At 38.3% G+C, this 17,668-nt stretch overlaps 1 protein-coding gene across 4 annotated transcripts in view; it reads right to left on the bottom strand.

Annotated features, from left to right (window-relative positions):
* PRCP (prolylcarboxypeptidase) overlaps positions 1-17,668 on the bottom strand; it is an 80,527-nt gene that overhangs the window by 41,143 nt on the left and 21,716 nt on the right. For all 4 annotated transcript variants that reach the window (XM_047692941.1, XM_047692942.1, XM_047692943.1 and 1 more), the window contains exon 3: positions 250-390. In XM_047692941.1, coding sequence (XP_047548897.1) covers positions 250-390 — 141 coding nt within the window. The remainder of the gene's footprint in view (positions 1-249; positions 391-17,668) is intronic.

Below are 17,668 nucleotides of genomic sequence, written 5' to 3'. Positions count from 1 at the left end.
AAAATATTTTCATGTATAATTCTTTAAGGCAGAACACACAGGCTTATTGGACATCTGTATTCATTCTTTTGTGATCTGCCCACTTATATGCTTCTGCCATTTTTCTATAATTAGTGAGTTTTATCTGTTATTTTCTAAAGAGCTTCACAATTAGCTACAATGATACTTGGTCATACATACTGCAAAACATATTTTTTTTTCCAGTTTGCCATAATAAAAGGCAAACTGAGCATAAGAATTTGCACATACCGTATTATTACAAAACCAGGTAATGTCCCCTTCATTACCAGTGTAGAAAAGTATTGATCCACCATTTTTCTTCCAGTATGCATCAGCTATTAGGTACCGTTGTTTAAAAGTTTTATCAGCACTAAATCCAAAATGATCAACCTAAGACAAAAACACAGTAGACAAATTTCAGAGGAGAGTAATTTAATGAGAACAAAAAAAAAGTAATTAAGTTTATTCTTCCATTAAGATCAACCTATGTTACAAAAATAACTGCAAAACTTTTTTTTAAATTTCTTTTCAGTGGTCCAGAATTCACTATTTGTGCACCACACCTAATCACAAAACTTTTTAAACGTCATTTGATTTTAGTCACAGTAGTAATACTGGCACTGTTATTTTGAAATTACTTTCTTTATACTGTAAGATAAAAAAATGTTAGGGGCACCTGGCTGGCTCAGTTGGTAGAGCATGCAACTCTTGATCTCAGGGTCATGAGTTCATGTTCCATACTGGGTGTGAAACTTACTTAAAACAACAACAACAACAACAAAACCCAACAGGGGTTCCTGGATGTCTTGGCCAGTTAAGCAAGTGCTTTCAGCTCAGGCCTCAGATAATGATCAGTCCTAGGACTGAGCCCCATGTGGGCTCCTGGCTCAGCAGGGCGTGTTTCTCCCTCTCCTTCTACCCCTCTACCCCACTGTGCGCTCGCGAGCGCTCTCTCGCTCTCTCTCTCTCAAATAAATAAATAAAATATTTAAAAAACAACAACAATAAAAAACAATGTTATCAGTACTCAAGATTTTCAGTGTAAGAGAAGAGATAACAATTATAAAGGAGGTATTTAAAAAAACAGTAATGTTAAAATTGAATTGGAAACAGATTTGAATCCATTAACTTTTAAAATACATATATCCCTGGGGCACCTGGGTGGCTCAGCTGGTTGAGCATCTGCCTTCCACTCAGGTCGGGATCCCCAGCACCTGGGATGGCCCTGCTCAGTGGGGAGTCTGCTTATCCCGTTCCCTCTGCCCCTCCCCCTGCTTATGCGAGCACTCTCTCTCAAATAAATAAAATCTTTAAAAAAATACAGATATCCCTTACCACCATCTGTATTTTCATTAGCTGATTGAAACATTCAATTCACAAAAATCTATTAGTTCAGAAGGATATCAAAAAAGGAAAAACAAAATATATAGTCCTTTGTCACCACTTAAGGTGCCTATTAAACCAACTCCTAACTTAGAAATTGGGAATACAAAAATAACTCAACATTTAACCTCCCTTTCCAGTGGAATTGTGTTTCAAAATATCAAATAGTTCCAGTTAATGAAAAAGGGCTGTGTTCGATTAAATTTCAGCTAACGCAGAAGGAATGACAAAATTAGACAAATGAGTTTTGCAAACCTTTATGAAGTTACTGATTTGGGCAAAAATTACCACAATGTGTTAAAAACATTAGGAAAATGAATGACAGGGAAATGAAGATTTGTATTAGGACCAAAGTAACACCATGGAGAGTACCTTCTTGTCACATAACAAAATGTAATTTTACAATGGAAGGATCAGGCTGTCATCACCTCACGCTACTGATCAAAATTAGCATCACTACCAGCGGGCCAGGCATGGATTATGCACCTCCTCAGGTGGTACAAGAAAAGCAAATATCACCAAATTTCACCTATGATAAAATCATGCCAAAAATGTTCAACTTGTATCTTTTTCCAGCCTTCAGATCTGATTTCTTTTAGATCTAATTTCCTGTTTGTACAGAACAGGAAATACACAAGGTAGATTAACAAGATAAAAACATTCTGAATAAGCAATCAGACAAATCCAAACTTGGGATAAGACAATGGTAAGGCAATATAATGATAAATACTAAACTTTAAGGAACAAAATAACCAGATGCAATGCATGATTCCAAGTTGTATTCTGGTTCAAACAAATGATAATTTAGGGACAATTAGGTTAATGTGAATATGGACTAGGTATTAGACAATACTAATGACTCATTAATTTTGTTAGGAATGATCATATTGTGGCTACATAAGTAAACGTTCTTATTTTTTACAGCTGTACGTTGAATGATTTAGAGATAGAATGTCATGCTGTCTGCAATTTACCTGAAAATATTTCAGCACAAAAAAGTAAGATGAATTTAAAGGAAGAAAATTTAATCTATACTGAAAGAGAAAAAAACACAGGATACTGAGACTTTGCAAGACTTAATATAAAACATGTCCAAATGATAAAAATGACAATAATTTTAAGCTTAAAACAAACTTTACATTTTTGTGATTTTTTTTTTAACCCTTCCCTTAATACAAACTCACCATTTAAATGTATTTATCAAATCCTACAACATGGTAAGATTCATGTGCAACTACCTAAATTTATAGTGTTATCTACAGTACAGAGTCCCACTGAGCCTCTAGGATCATGGGGCTGCATTTCCCCAGTACTATGGAGACAGAAGTGAAACTGCTGCATCTGGTCTGGGGTAGACCAGTACCTCAGTGCTGCTCCAGTGCTGCTTCAGACTGTCTGGTTCAGACCTACACCAAGCTCTGCAAGACTTACCTAGGTCCTTCTAAAACAGATGGGACTCCTCATACCCAGCTCCATCTACCCACACATATCTACTTCACATTATTCCAGAGGTCCCAAACATGCAAGTTTCTCAAAACTGCACTAACTGTATACTTTCTGATGACCATGATCATCATTACACATAGTCCTAAAATATAAACTATTCTAATCCAAAATCTGCCTACCTCGAGAAAATAAAGTTTGTACAGAACAGGCATATGATAATGATGTCCATGTGCTAAAAATCCCTCCCATTTTATATGCCAGTTCAACATATATAACCAATCCCTCATTCAACAAGCATCTATTGAATCGCCAAGTTCCTGTTCTGGGCCAAGAAGTAAGCTTGGCAATGGGATAAAGTGTTGGCTGAGCCATAACACCTACACTTAATTTAAATGAATTCAAGTATACCCATTCACCTAAAAAAAATGGAGAGCAAGAGAGACAGTGGAGGGAAGACAAGTGATCCTACTTGCCTCCATTCAATTAGTACAGCAGTCCTCCATTCGAAGTCCCCAGAAGTCAGAATCAGCATCATCTGAGAATCTCTTAAAAACGCAAATGCTCTGGCAGAATCCCAGAACTACTGAGTCCGAAACTGTGGAGAGTAGAATTCAGTAGTCTGTGATGCTGATGTACAGCTGAAGTTTTGAGTTAGCCTAATAAGCCTAAGCCCTCAAATAGGAGATGAATCTGCTATTTTTTCTTTTGATCTAGGTTTCGGAATACCTCTAATACTATAAGCATCAAACCATGGTGAATGAGAGTCTGGTGTTTAAAGATGTGCATTACCACCCAACATGGCCCCCAAATACAAGCCAGCCTCATCATTTGAAGCTCAACAGGAAAAATCATGATCTGTTACACCAAAGAAGGAAAGACTGGCTGTAATGGACTTACAGAAAGGAGGTACATGGCTCTCTAACAAGACACCTTACCGTGGGATTCTCAGAGATTATTCCACCGTAGTGATTTTCACCTTATCTACTGACTTTAGAACCCAGGCTTCTTGTAAAATGAGATATTGCTGTAACCTTAAAAAGTAGCCCACCAAAAAAAATATTTCAATAATCCAGTTTAAAAGGGGCGCCTGGGTGGCTCAGTGGGTTAAGCCGCTGCCTTCGGCTCAGGTCATGATCTCAGGGTCCTGGGATCGAGGCCCGCATCGGGCTCTCTGCTCAGCAGGGAGCCTGCTTCCCTCTCTCTCTCTCTCTCTCTGCCTGCCTCTCCGTCTACTTGTGATCTCTCTCTGTCAAATAAATAAATAAAATCTTTAAAAAAAAAATAATCCAGTTTAAAGGTTTCAAATTTGAAAACATGGGTATGTGTTTATATATAGGATGTTAAACATAAATGATAAAAAAAATTCTTGTCAGAGGAAAAGCTTCCATCTAGAATTATAAGGGTCACCAAAACTTTAGAACAAGAGAAAGTCAAACTTCTTTGTGTGACCACTGTTTGGCCACGCCTGCTCTTAGTAATTTGGCCCTAATTGTTTGAATTGGGAGAAAAAAGGAACTCTGGTATGGTAGAAAGAAAGCAGGTTTGAGAGTTAACAGACCTGCACTTGAATCCCTATTGTGAGGCCTCAGGCAAGTCACTTCACCTCTCTGAGCCCAGTATCTTCCTATATAAAATAAGAATAACACACAATTTAAAGGATTGCTGTGAGGATTAGAGAAAATGTACCTAAAGTGCTAGGTATAGTTTCTAATATACAGTAAGGTCTCAATAAATGTTAGTTCTCCTCTCCATCCCATTTGCAAACCATCCTAAGCTTAGAGTACTTAGGGTAAATAAGGTGGAAGGAGATGATAAAGCTCTTCACAAAAGAAAAAAGAAGTTCATATAATCGTAAGAAGTACCCCCAGAATGTCAAAATCTCTCTCTCTCTCTTTTTTTTTAAAGTGTTTCACCTAAATATTAAATAGTTAGAAAACAGGCCATGAAATCTTCCTTGCAAAACATTAGTTTAGGGAATTTTCTTGGCTCCTTCCTATGATCAAGAATATCAACTTCAGGCTATATAACTGCATAGTTTCCAATACCTAAGGGCCTCGCACACTAGGGGCAGTGTGCCCTCTGCCGTTGAGAACTGGGACCCACATACCACTTTCAGCTCTGTGTTCCTGAATAAAGAGATTTTATAAATCACAACAAAAAAAGGGACAAGGGCTTTATAAACCATTTGATCTGTGTCATTCAACTGAAGAAACTGCACTCAAGGACATCAAGCGACTTTGCCAAGGTCACAAGTTAGAGGAAGAGGTGGAACTTGTAATTATTTTTGCAATTTGGTTTATTGAAATAACTAAAATAAGTAATAGTGCTGTAGAAGCAATAAAACATGACCTCAAAAAAGAAACACACCTCTAGTCACATAAAGTAGTCCTTTCTAAAATGCAGTCCAAGAAATTTCAAGAAATACTCTCTCCTTCACCTTGTAGAGAAGAGATCTGTCAGAATGTGTAGGCAAAAAGGAATAAAGAGAATATCCTTTAAATAAAATATATTGCAGCAAAATTAATTATTTTAATTAACTTCAAAACTATTCAAGAATAAAGTTCATATCCAGAAAAGTCCATTAGAACATTACACTAACCTGTGTAACACTAACATGACACAGGGGAGAAGGGAATGCAAATAACACAGAGCATGAACTACACACCTGGCACCATAATGGGGCCTTATAAAGATCACGTCCTCCCCCCAGTTACCCTCTGGGGCACTTTCATTACACTAGTTTTATAAAAAGGTGCTGACACTTAGAAAGGAAGATAATTTGCCCAAGATAACATAACTAATAAATAAAAATCAAATGTAATTTTTTAAAAAAGATTGTATTTATTAATTTGACAGAGAGAGAGAGGGAGAGCATAAGCAGGGGAGCAGCAGGCAGAGTGAAAGAGAGAAGCAGGCTTCCCACAGAGCAGGGAGCCCGATGTGGGGCTCAGTCCCAGGGTTCTGGGATCATGACCTGAGCCAAAGGCAGACATTTAAACAAATGAGCTACCCAGGTGCCCCTCAAATACAATTTTTTCACATGCTTTTATCCCCTACCCAATCCCACCTCCAACAAAACCCCCATTTTTCACTGTAATACACTATTGCAGAGACAGCTGACTACCAACTTCAACCTTAAACAGGAAACACTAGAGCATCATTCTCCAAATTTGTAAAATGAAGGACATACTCCCCGCCACTTACTAACAGTTAAATTGAAGAAAATGTGGAATATTGGTCTTTTCACTGGCCTAACTCAGTAACTGTTACTATACAACTATTTTTAACTCATTTAATTAGGCACTAATAAAAACAAATTAAAAAATCACACTAACTCTTACTCAGGAGCTTTTCATTTTAGAAAACTCAGTATTACAGTTAGTTTAATTTACAAACCCAGATATATGATCATAGCTAACTGAAATTTTACTAGAGATAGGAAAAGTATACTCGGAGATACACAGGGAAAAAAAAAAAAAGAGTTCCACCTCCAGTAATCAAAGTACCTTGAAAGACGGCTCTCTGGTTCCCAATTCTAATCCAAAGATGCTAAAAAGAAGACAGACCCACTTTCTTCCACTTGATATGTATGTCCTGTATTGGAAGTGTGGCATTACATTCCATTAGAATTCCTAAATGGAGACACATTGTTTCTAGGCAAGGTTGATCTCCCCTGAAGGGGAGACACACTCATGTTAGAAAGATACAAGTTTTCAAGGAAGGAATCAAAACCTGGAAGGAAGGTAAGGTTTAGGCAAACCATAGGTATATAACTGCAGAAGGGCGAGTATCTGTAAGTGGAGTCCTAATAAGTTAAGTTATCCCTTATACAGGAATAGCCCAAAGCTAAAACAAGAAGGGAAAGTAAACCATATCTTATGAGTTGGTATTTCCATGTGAAAATCCTGCTTAAATGTTCTGCATTTGCTTGTCTGTATTATGAAAACAGGACTGGAGAGTAAAAGTGATTTCAAGAATTAAAAGGGCAACAGTATCCCTTGAGGATAGTACGGTAGTGACAAAGGAAATGATCCAAATCCCACCAAGAAGAATGTGAGTCTAAGAGACAGGATTGTCCTTCTCTTCCCACAGGGATGTCTTCTTCATTGCCAACCTTACCACGTGTAGTCTCCATTTTAACAAGGAAAGGAGAAGTTTCCTCAGGTATACTCTTCAAATGAAAACCATCATTCTCTGTAGTAAGACACTGTTTTGCACACACCCTTCTGTCCATATTAACCAGGAAAGAGAACTATATTCCCTCCTTCTATACTTTTTTGGTAACCTGCCCCTAATCTTAAAAAGGAGACTATTAGGAATAAATTATTTATTTGAAGAGAAAATGACAAAGGAAGGGGAGAAAATAAGTGATATGGGAGAGTCCACTGTAGAAAAAAGTTAGACTATCCAGCCTCCTATATTTATAAAATAATAGAAAGGCAAGAACACAACAGCTACCACAGCATACCTATATAAGACAAATACTTTATAAATAATTATTAAATGGATGCAGTTCAATTCTAATCAGTGGTTCCTCACACTTTTATGTATGAACTTCTCTTATTATTGTTAGAGTTTGCATACATATTCTATTTTAATAGTCCATGCTTGAAAAAATACACTAGAGAAGCTAATATAAACTTAATACTGGTATAAATGAGTACACAACAGCATCTAATTACATTTGAAAAAATAGTATATGCTCGTCAAGAATACGGACTACTCATGCACCCTCTCCAGAACGATGCAATGCTCAGTAACTCCCTTTTCCTCTGACTAAAGATCATGGGCCCCTGACTCAAAATTACCAAAATTCTACAAACACAAAATACTCTCTGCTCTACTGCTAAAACAGAGGTAATGATATCATGCCCTTGAAGCATCAAAAAATTACAGTAAATCAAGAAATAACATGTTTTGTCAAACAACACTGAAGTATTACATCAGATGAAGGTTCTGGCATCATCTGTTGGCTTTCACAAAGCACCACATGATCAGTAAATCACATGATCAACTCTCAATGGCTTTAGGAAGCTTTGCATCTCTAGAATTACCTGGCCACAGTTTAAATTCTCAAATTACAAAGTGCTGCAGTGATCACTAAATACATAAATTTTAGGAAATGTTACACCATCAGAGGGCGCTGTTGTATAAGAAGGGGGAGAGGCCATTAAGTTTTAAATATTAGACTCACAAAAATTTCAGATTAGATCTTAAGTCCAAACTCTTTTTTTTTTTTAAGATTTTGTTTATTTTTTTTATTTGATTTATTTGACAGAGATCACAAGTAGGCAGAGAGGCAGGCAGAGAGAGAGAGAGAAAAGCAGGCTCCCCACCAAGCACAGAGCCCAACTCGGGGCTCCATCCTAAGACCCTGAGATCATGACCTGAGCCGAAGGCAGAGGCTTTAACCCACTGAGCCACTCACCCACTGAGCCACTCAGGGGCCCTTTAGTCCAAACTTTTAAGGGAAAAAAAAAAAAATACCCGAGATACAGAGATGCTAATTACTTTAAATCTCTCTTTAAAAAAAAAAAGATGTATTTGCATAATTGAAATATGGCATTCATCATTATTTTATAAGAGTTAAAAAATTTATGCTGTGCAGAATAGTGGTTACTCTTAAGATCTATAAAGAATTTCTCGAACTCAACACTCAGATAACTAATAACCCACTCAAAAAATGGGCAGAAGACATGAACAGACACTTCTCAAAAAAAAGATGTTAAGAATAGAGCTACCCTGTGACCCAGAACTGCACTACTAGGTACTTACTCCAAAGATACAGACGTAGTGAAAAGAACGAGCATGTGCACCCCAATGTTCATAGCAGCAGTGTCCACAAGACCAAACTGTGGAAGGAGCCGAGATGCTCTATGCCCTTCAACAGACGAATGGATAAAGATGTGGTGTATATATACAATGGGATATTATTCAGCCATCAGAAAGGATGAATACCCACCATTTACATCAACATGGATGGAACTGGAGGTGTTTATGTTACGGGAAGCAAGTCCCGTAGATAATTATCATATGTTTGCATTCATACGTGGAACCTAAGCAATAGCACAGAGGACCACAGCAGAGGGGAGGGAGAGAAATCAGAGAGGGAGATGAACCATGAGAGGCTATGGACCCTGAGAAACAATCTGGGGATTTCAGAGGGGAGGAGGGGGCCCAGGAGGGGGTAACAGGGTAGAGACTATTGAGGAGGATACATGTTATGATGAGCACTGAGTGTTATACTTAACTAATGAATCACTTAACATTACATCAAAAACTAATTATATACTATAGAGTGGCTAACTGAACATAATAAAAAAAATAAAAAATAAAATAAAATAAAATTTGGTTGTTTAACCACCATAACATAGTATATATATATATCCCTTACCAAAAAAATTCTAAAAATGAAAGTAAAGAACTTAATTTTTAAAAAAACAATCATAATTTGTTTTACCATTACAATATTTAACCACATATTTTAATATTTTTCCATTTTATATCATAAAAACTTTTATTTTATGTGTTCCAAGACAAATAAAAATTAACTAGGAAAAAAAAAGAATAGTGGTCACTCTTCTTTTTTTTTTTTTTTTTTAAAGATTTTTATTTATTTATTTGACAGAGAGAGATCACAAGTAGACGGAGAGGCAGGCAGAGAGAGAGAGAGGGAAGCAGGCTCCCTGCTGAGCAGAGAGCCCGATGCGGTACTCGATCCCAGGACCCTGAGATCATGACCTGAGCCGAAGGCAGCGGCTTAACCCACTGAGCCACCCAGGCGCCCCACTTTAAATAGTGGTCACTCTTCTTAGGGGAAAATGACCCTAAAAGATAATGAGGGGATTCTAGAATTAGGACAGTGCATTTTTCTATATGTATAAGATAATCAACAAAATAGACTTATAAACCTTTAAATTTCCTTTAAGTATATGTATTATTTTATGATGTATGTATATTTACATTTCTATTTCACTATAATCATATGTAAATTATGCTGCACTAAAATCACATCTATAGTACATTTTTCCTTTATTTAAAAATATGAGTATTGAAAAAAAATAAAAATAAAAATAAAAATATGTGTATTGAGTACTCATTAAATGATACACATTAAGGGAAGTAAGATAGAATTCCATCTCTGGAATTTAGCAAAAGTGGTGAACACACTAATAAACAATCACAGGATAGTATGGTTAAGTTCTACAAAGTGCTGTGAGAGCTCAAAAGAGGAAATTACCATCCTGCCTGAGGCAATCCTGTAAGGCTTCACCAAGGAGGGAATATCTGAGCTGAGCCCTAAAGAGTAACAATTTTTTTTTCAGGTACAGAAGAAACAGAAGAGCATTTCAAGCAAAGGGAGCAAGATAAGCTATGCAGAACAAGCATATTCAGGAACTACTGCTGTTTTTTGGCAGGAGGTATATGGTTTATGAGGGGAAGAAATAGGAGATAAGATGATATTCATCAGACTGCCTCCAGATGTAGATAAGGAAATCTATTAAGAGAAACCTGACTGAAATTTGAGCTTGCCTCTCTAAACTACATTGAATGAAACTGGTTCACTACAAATAGAGCCTAATGAGGCAAAGACTTTTATCTGGTTTGCCCACTAAATCTCCAGTGACTAGTATAATGTCTGGCACATAATAGAAGATCAGTGAATATACAAAGAATGGCATACATACATCCTAGCTCTGCTATTGGTATAAAATGAGACCCAACATTGTTTCAGAGACCAGAATGATTCTAAATAATGAGAACAGAGGTCAAAGTGTCCAAGAGTAAGTTTGTGCAGGTTCATTTATTGCATGGATCTGTTACTGACTTTGGAAAAGGAGCACAACACTGTAGTTTGCTGTGTCTTTTGCCCAGTGACAAATCACATGCCCAAGGGAGAACCCAAGCGTAAAATCTAAAACCAACTTGTAACAGTTTAGGCTTATACAGGCTGTTGAGGACACAGGAACTGCATGCCCTTTACTGGGAGCAGAAACAGGAAGATAAATAACTGAAATTAATATAGATCAAAGGCCAGCATCTGTATGGAGGGGCAGTGGAAAAACTAATCAGCATTTTATTGAAGTATTAAACTAAAATACACTTGGCCTTTTGACAAGGTATAGTCACAGTTGTTAGGGCTGAAAAGGATCTAAAGGTGTAGATCTCAGCCAGTGCACAGTTTATCTAACCTAAATAACAGCTTCCTGTAAAATGTATATCATAAGGGCTCATTCAGTAGCATTCTGGTGTTTGGTAAACCTGAATATGCTATAAAATGTTGATTTGATCAGTGTAAGATACATTTTCTCAACAGAGTTTTATAAAGAAGGAAGAAACACATAAGAGGTATCATGCCCACGAGCAAAAAGTGCTTAGAGGGAATGGCTGAAACTATAGGTAAGGAGGCATTTTGTGAGGCAGGGGGGATTCTGAGGAGGCAAGACGGAATGGGGTCAACAGCAAAGATGGAGGGATTTAACTTGGACAGGAAGAGGAATTTCTCCTCCACTGGGTAACAGATGGGTACAGGAGTTACATTTCCAGGTGGAAAGGGAAGAAACTAAAGGGGTCCTAGCTAAAATGCCTCTTACATCACAGCTTTACTTTTTTAACCAGTCAAGTAGGAGGCAGGGCTATTAGAAGAGCATAGTGTTCTAACAATTTGAAGACAGAAGTAAAAGTACGACATGCAAGAAAGAACTGAATCTGCAGGCACAACACCCTGCCTAGTTATAGGTGGGCTTCAGCAGAGGTTCACATCCTAGGGGTCGGAATAGAGACATTTAACAGCTGGATAAAACTAGAATGTGAATTCCATAAAGAGGCTGACAGAAGGACTAGGGTAAAGGGAACTGAGGGGTCATTCCTGATCTCCATGCAAGCATGAATACCTAGAACAACCATGAGGTCCTCTACACCACATACAAATGCTGCTGAAATCCACTTGCTGACTTGCAAGGGAATATAGACTACTGTATTTATTCCATTTTATAGAGTAAAAAACCTTGACAGAACTCACATATATAACATGTAAGCATTTCAACAGTAATCTTATAAAAGTTACATAGTACTGTATATTACCAAACAAGTTTTATATGTTTATATTCTCTTGCTTTGTTAAATATAGTAAGATATATTACTAATATTTTTCTTCCTTTATACTCTATTGTTCTAAATGCTTCTGGATATGCAAAATACTCTTCTGGTAGCACTGTTATAATCGTATACCATGCCAGATCTTCTGAAAGATGGAGAACAGAATCTGGTACAGAATAAAAAGACAGAGATTCTACCCTTACGCCTAAAAAGTCGTATCTTTCCACAAACAGAATTATAACCCTGTGGTGTATGTAACACCACCCAATCTTCTCTACTTCCCCTTCTCTGAAGGGAAAGTCTTCCTGCAAAGGGTGTGAGGACTTTTCAGATCCTACTAACAGAGCAATACTGGTTCTTACCCATATAACACCATTTCTGAAATGTTCATACTCCCTTTCATATTCTAGTTCAATTATGTTCCTCTCATGGATGGCATGCCCAGAATTGAGTGCAGTGCACGCAAGGTGGTCTAATCAAGTAGCTTGCTCACCACTGGATAGAAGGAAGTAATTTATGAGTATGTTTACAGATACAGCTCCACTAATGCAGCCTACTTCAAGAGTTCAGGAAAGGAGGGGCGCCTGGGTGGCTGTCTTTAAGTGTCTGCCTCCGGCGCAGGTCATGATCCCACGGTCCTGGGATCGAGCCCCGCATCAGGCTCCCTGCTCAGTGGGAGGCCTGCTTCTCCCTCTGCCTGCTGCTCCCCCTACTTGTGTGTGTGCTCTCTCTCTCTTTCTCACTATCAAACAAATAGATAAAACTTTAAAAAAAAGAGTTCAGGAAAGGTGTGTTGGGTTAAAAATAGTGCCTTCCCCAACCCCTCAAAAATTCAAGTTCTTCCTGGAAAACTCAGAATATGACCTTCCTGGAAACTCAGAATATGACTTTATTTGGAAATATGGTCACTGTAGATATAATTAAGTTGAGGTCATACTGGAGTGGGATGAGCCCTTAATCCAATATAACTGGTGTCCTTATGAGAAGAGATACAGAGACAAACAAAGAGAGGAGAGGACCATGTAAAGACAACAGTAGGGGTGCCTAATGAGTAGGTTAAGCATCTGCCTTCATCTCACGTCATGATCCCATAGTCCCGGGACTGCATCCTACAATGGGCTCCTTGCTCAGCAGGGAGTCTGCTTCTCCCTCTGCCCTTCACCCGACTTGTGCTCTCTCTCAAATAAATAAATAAAATCTTAAAAAAAAAAAAGACACCAATGAATAAAACAAAGACAGCCATGTGACAAAAGAAAAAGACATGGAAATCATGCAGCTGTAAGCCAAAGAACACCAAAGACTTCCAGCAACCACCAGAAACTAGGGAAGGCATGGAACATATTCTCCTTTTGCGCCCCCCAAACAAACCAATCCTGCCAAAATCTTGAATTTGAACTTCTGGGCTCCAGAATTGTGAGAAAATAAATTTCTGCCCCCCAGTTTGTAGTACTGTTACAACAGTCCTGAGAAACAAACACAGAGGTACTCTCCATGAAGTGGCACTGGAAGTAAAGCCTAAAGCAGCCAGCCAGGGTAAAAATTCCAGAAAGGAATGGAAAACACAAAGGCCCAGAGGTCAGAAAGAGCTTACCATGTTAGAAACAGAAAGGAGACAGGAGTGTCTGGAGCATGGTGAAAAGAGGGTAAAACAGTATGGGATAAGTTAGGGTAGGGAGCTTAAATTTAACATTAAGAAAATGAGAAGCCTTAAGAGTTTTAAGGCTTATTCTGATCCAGGGGTGCCTGAGTGGCTTAGTTGGTTAAGCATCCAACTCTTGATTTCAGCTCAGGTCATGATCTCAGGGTCACTGAGATTGAGCCCTACATCCCAAGATCAGGAGATTGAGCCTTGATTCAGGTTCATGATGAGCATGGGTCTCATACTGGGTATGGGGCTTGGGTAAGATTCTCTCTCTCTCTTCCTCTGCCCCTCCACCTCTCTCCCTTTCTCTTAAAAAAAAAAATTTTTTTTGTTCTTGTTCTGATCCATGTTTTATAAAGAGATCACTCTGGCTATTCTGTGGAAGGTGGTCTAGAGAAGGAGGTGATGTTTTAAAAAGGGAGAAAGATTGAACAGAAGGTTACTGAAAGGTCCAGGTGAGAGATCATGGCAAGACTGATTAATAAGCTGTTTCAAACCATGTCACTTAAATTGCTACATATATAACACATATAACAATGTTCATTTTCCAAAACCATAATACACCTAGGGAAGATCAAACAAAAAGGGCCCAGTGTATAATATCAGCAGTACATGCACAACAGCAATTGGTAAAAGGAAGTCTTTTTTTTTTTTTTAAGATTTTATTTATTTATTTAACAGAGAGAGATCACAAGTAGGCAGAGAGGCAGGCAGAGAGAGAGGAGGAAGCAGGCTCCCTGCCGAGCAGAGAGCCCGATGTGGGGCTCCATCCCAGGACCCTGGGATCATGACCCGAGCCGAAGGCAGAGGCCTTAACCCACTGAGCCACCCAGGCGCCCCAAAAGGAAGTCTTTTTAACAACTGTAACCACCACTGCTGCTCTTCAACAACTGATTCTGCACTGACCCTGACTGTGGACATTCTAAATAGTAAGAATCCTACTAAACTGGTGTAGGAGTCCCAAGACCATCAGGCTCCTCCTAGCATTTAATTGAAGTTAATAAAGTAGATCCTATTTCCACCTTTTTCCTCCAAAAACTGCTTTAAAAAACTGTACAAAGTGGGACTCCAAAGTTCTCAAAGTTATAGTATCTGTTCCCCTCTAATGAGACAAAAGACATAAGGGACCACAATCTTTACCTTGTTACTCCTGTTAAATTAACTACTTTTTTTAAAAGTGGTACCTATGAACAAGATACTGCAACACAATGCTTAAATGCATCTCCTCCTCCCCCATGGAAGCTCTTCTGTGCACATTGTGAGGATCACTGCAACAAAAATCTACAGCGTTCTTTTCAGAGATTGCTTTAAAATGAATTATTTTTATTACATTGAATAATACAAGATTTTAAAAGGAGCATTTCAAAATACTATACTTTACAAAATCCTCACATGAAAATCACCCACAAAAGGAAGCAACTGAAGAAAAGTAGCTGCCTAAGCCTTTTCCTCCTGAGGATTTCCAAGGTCAAAATTTTCAGTCCTGATTTCACTATAAAATGGCCTCTAGAGACCTTTAATCATCAACTTAAAAATACACTCTATGGTCTACTCATTGTTTTCAACATTCATCCGGTCTGAGGGATAAGGACACTGTAAAAAAGATAAAGGAAAGGAAAAGGATATCCTCAGCTGAAACCAAAAAACTCAGAACAATGGCAACAAGTTCAAACATGACCAAGTCGCTTCTTTGATTACTTTCAGGTGCTTTTGCCTTTGTGTTACCATCCTGTATAGCAATTGCCCAGAGTTAACAGAATGTACAGAGAAGTGACAGTGAATGGTTATACTCATCCATTCATTTAACAAGCATTTCTTGAGTGCCTACCACAGATAAGTGCTAGAGAGACAACAGTAGACAAGCTAGATATGGTCAATGACCTCACAGTGCTTATAGTCTAATGAAGGAAACAGACAACAAACAAGCAAATACACAAATAAACACTTAGAAACCACAACTGTGCAGGTTTGATTCCAAAAGAGAATACAAAGGTTGATTTGATTTTAATACAGTGGTCAGAGAAGGGGTCTCAGAGCAGACAATAGTTAATTAAGCCTTTATTCTCCACAGACTTCAGGGGCGCCTAGGTGGCTCAGTAGTTTAAGCTTCTGACTCCTGATTTTGGCTCAGGTCATGATCTCAAGAGTCATGAGATCAAGCCCCATGTCAGGCTCCATGCTCAGCGGGAGCCTGCTTGAGATTCTCTGTCTCCCTCTGCTCCACCCCCTGCTTATGCTCTCTCTCTGAATTAATTGATTAATTAGTTAAATCTTTAAAAAAAATCTCCATAGCCCTCTATCACATATTTCACTGTGTGAAAAGGTCCATGGGATTCTATTCAATGTCATTTCCTACACTAAGCGGTCCTTGCCCTTCCTGCCTTCTTTGTGCTTCCACAGTAATTTTAGTTCTATTATAGCATTTTTCAAATATAGAATTTCACTATAGTTATTTTTATATACATATCCTATACCTGCTATATTGTTATTAACCCAAGACTAAAGTAACCCTATATAAGATGTCAGAATCTGTTGATCAAATCATGTGTTGTAGTCCCACTTGCCCCTGTGAATAATGCAAGGGCCACACCTAAAACCTAAAGGTACATCCTCTCATCTCTTCTTCACAGAAACTCTATAATGTGTAAAGGGTGACTTTTCTCACCATATCATACTGCCTCTCTTCTCTTGTTTACATCTGAACCCCCACAGCACAAAGCACAGTGGGTATAGGACTGTTTCATCAATGACTATTAAGTTGAATTTAGTAGAAAATGTGAGAAGTGTGATGTGACACCAGAAGACCAAGTGACCTAGCTGAACTTGGGTTATCCAGTATCTCTATTCTTAGCCCTTGTCTCACCAGTGACACTCTTTCTATCAGGTGTGTTAGCCATAGGAAATATGAACAGATTCAAAAATTGTCAAGTTAAAATCCAACTCAACTTTGAAAGAGTAGAAGAGTGTTAAACCCACAGATGACTATGATTAATATTAATTCTTCTCAACAAGGACAAGGCATTTTCATCCTCCTACTACTTCCTGAGTGCCTACTGCATGCTCCTGGCTACAACGGACACAAAGATAAAACACACAGTCTTTGCTTTCAAAGAGGTCACAGTATAGCAGAGACAAGCAAGCAAAGAAACTATTTCTACACAAGGGACACACATTATTAATGCAGGTAAGCACAGGATGTTTGTGATAGCAGGAAAGAGGAGATATAATCTAACGAAGGCAAACTCAGAGGATACGATAATGCCCATACTGGGGCTCTGCCCACCTCTTTTCCAACCTTCTATCACTTGCCCTCTACTACTTCATAATTCAGAAACCCTCTGGACATAATATCCTTTGTCGAGTCTCCAGGCTGCTGCATATGAAATATCCCCGCCTGGAATATTCTCCTACATTATATGAAATTATATGTCATTACAGAAAATTCCCTATTTCATCCTCCATCTATCCATGTGTTCGCTGAAGCACTGTCCCCTCTGTAAGGCTTTCCGGGACAACCCCAGGCCAAGAGGAGTGGGGCTTCTCCAGTGGTAAGAGCCCAGCTTTGTAACCTGACAGTTCTGGGTTGAAATGCTGATTGTGCCACTTTCAAGCTAGGTGAATTTCAGCATATTTTTCCACATCTCTGAACCTCAGTTGCCTCATCTGTAAAAGGGGTACTAGTATCTTCCCGCGAAAATCACAAGGATTCAAGATAGTGTGTGTGTATAAATCCCTGACCACAGTAAAGGCCCCTCATGTATTGAATTATAGCAAATACTCCCTGATGATTGATAGCTATCAGTTATTACAACTTGTGACATTCAAACACACACAAACTCACACACAATAGTTACAACCATATGGATATTTTGGCATGTGACCCCTGGGAAACCTAAAAAGCAGTCTGATGATACATTTTCCCCAGGAACAATTCTGTACTCAGAATTGCTCAAAATTGGCAGAAAAAATAATGTAAGGTGGCATTTACATAAAGGATCTTCTATAAAAGAGCTGCCACAAAGAATATAACCAAGAAAAGCTTCAACTCAAAAGCTCATTTCACTTAAAAAGAAAAATCAATAGAAAACAAACAGCACA

This window comes from Lutra lutra, chromosome 10 (assembly GCF_902655055.1).
Source record: "Lutra lutra chromosome 10, mLutLut1.2, whole genome shotgun sequence".
NCBI lineage: Eukaryota > Metazoa > Chordata > Mammalia > Carnivora > Mustelidae > Lutra > Lutra lutra.
Note: the sequence above shows the minus strand (reverse complement) of the source record. Positions and strands in the feature narration are given on the sequence as shown.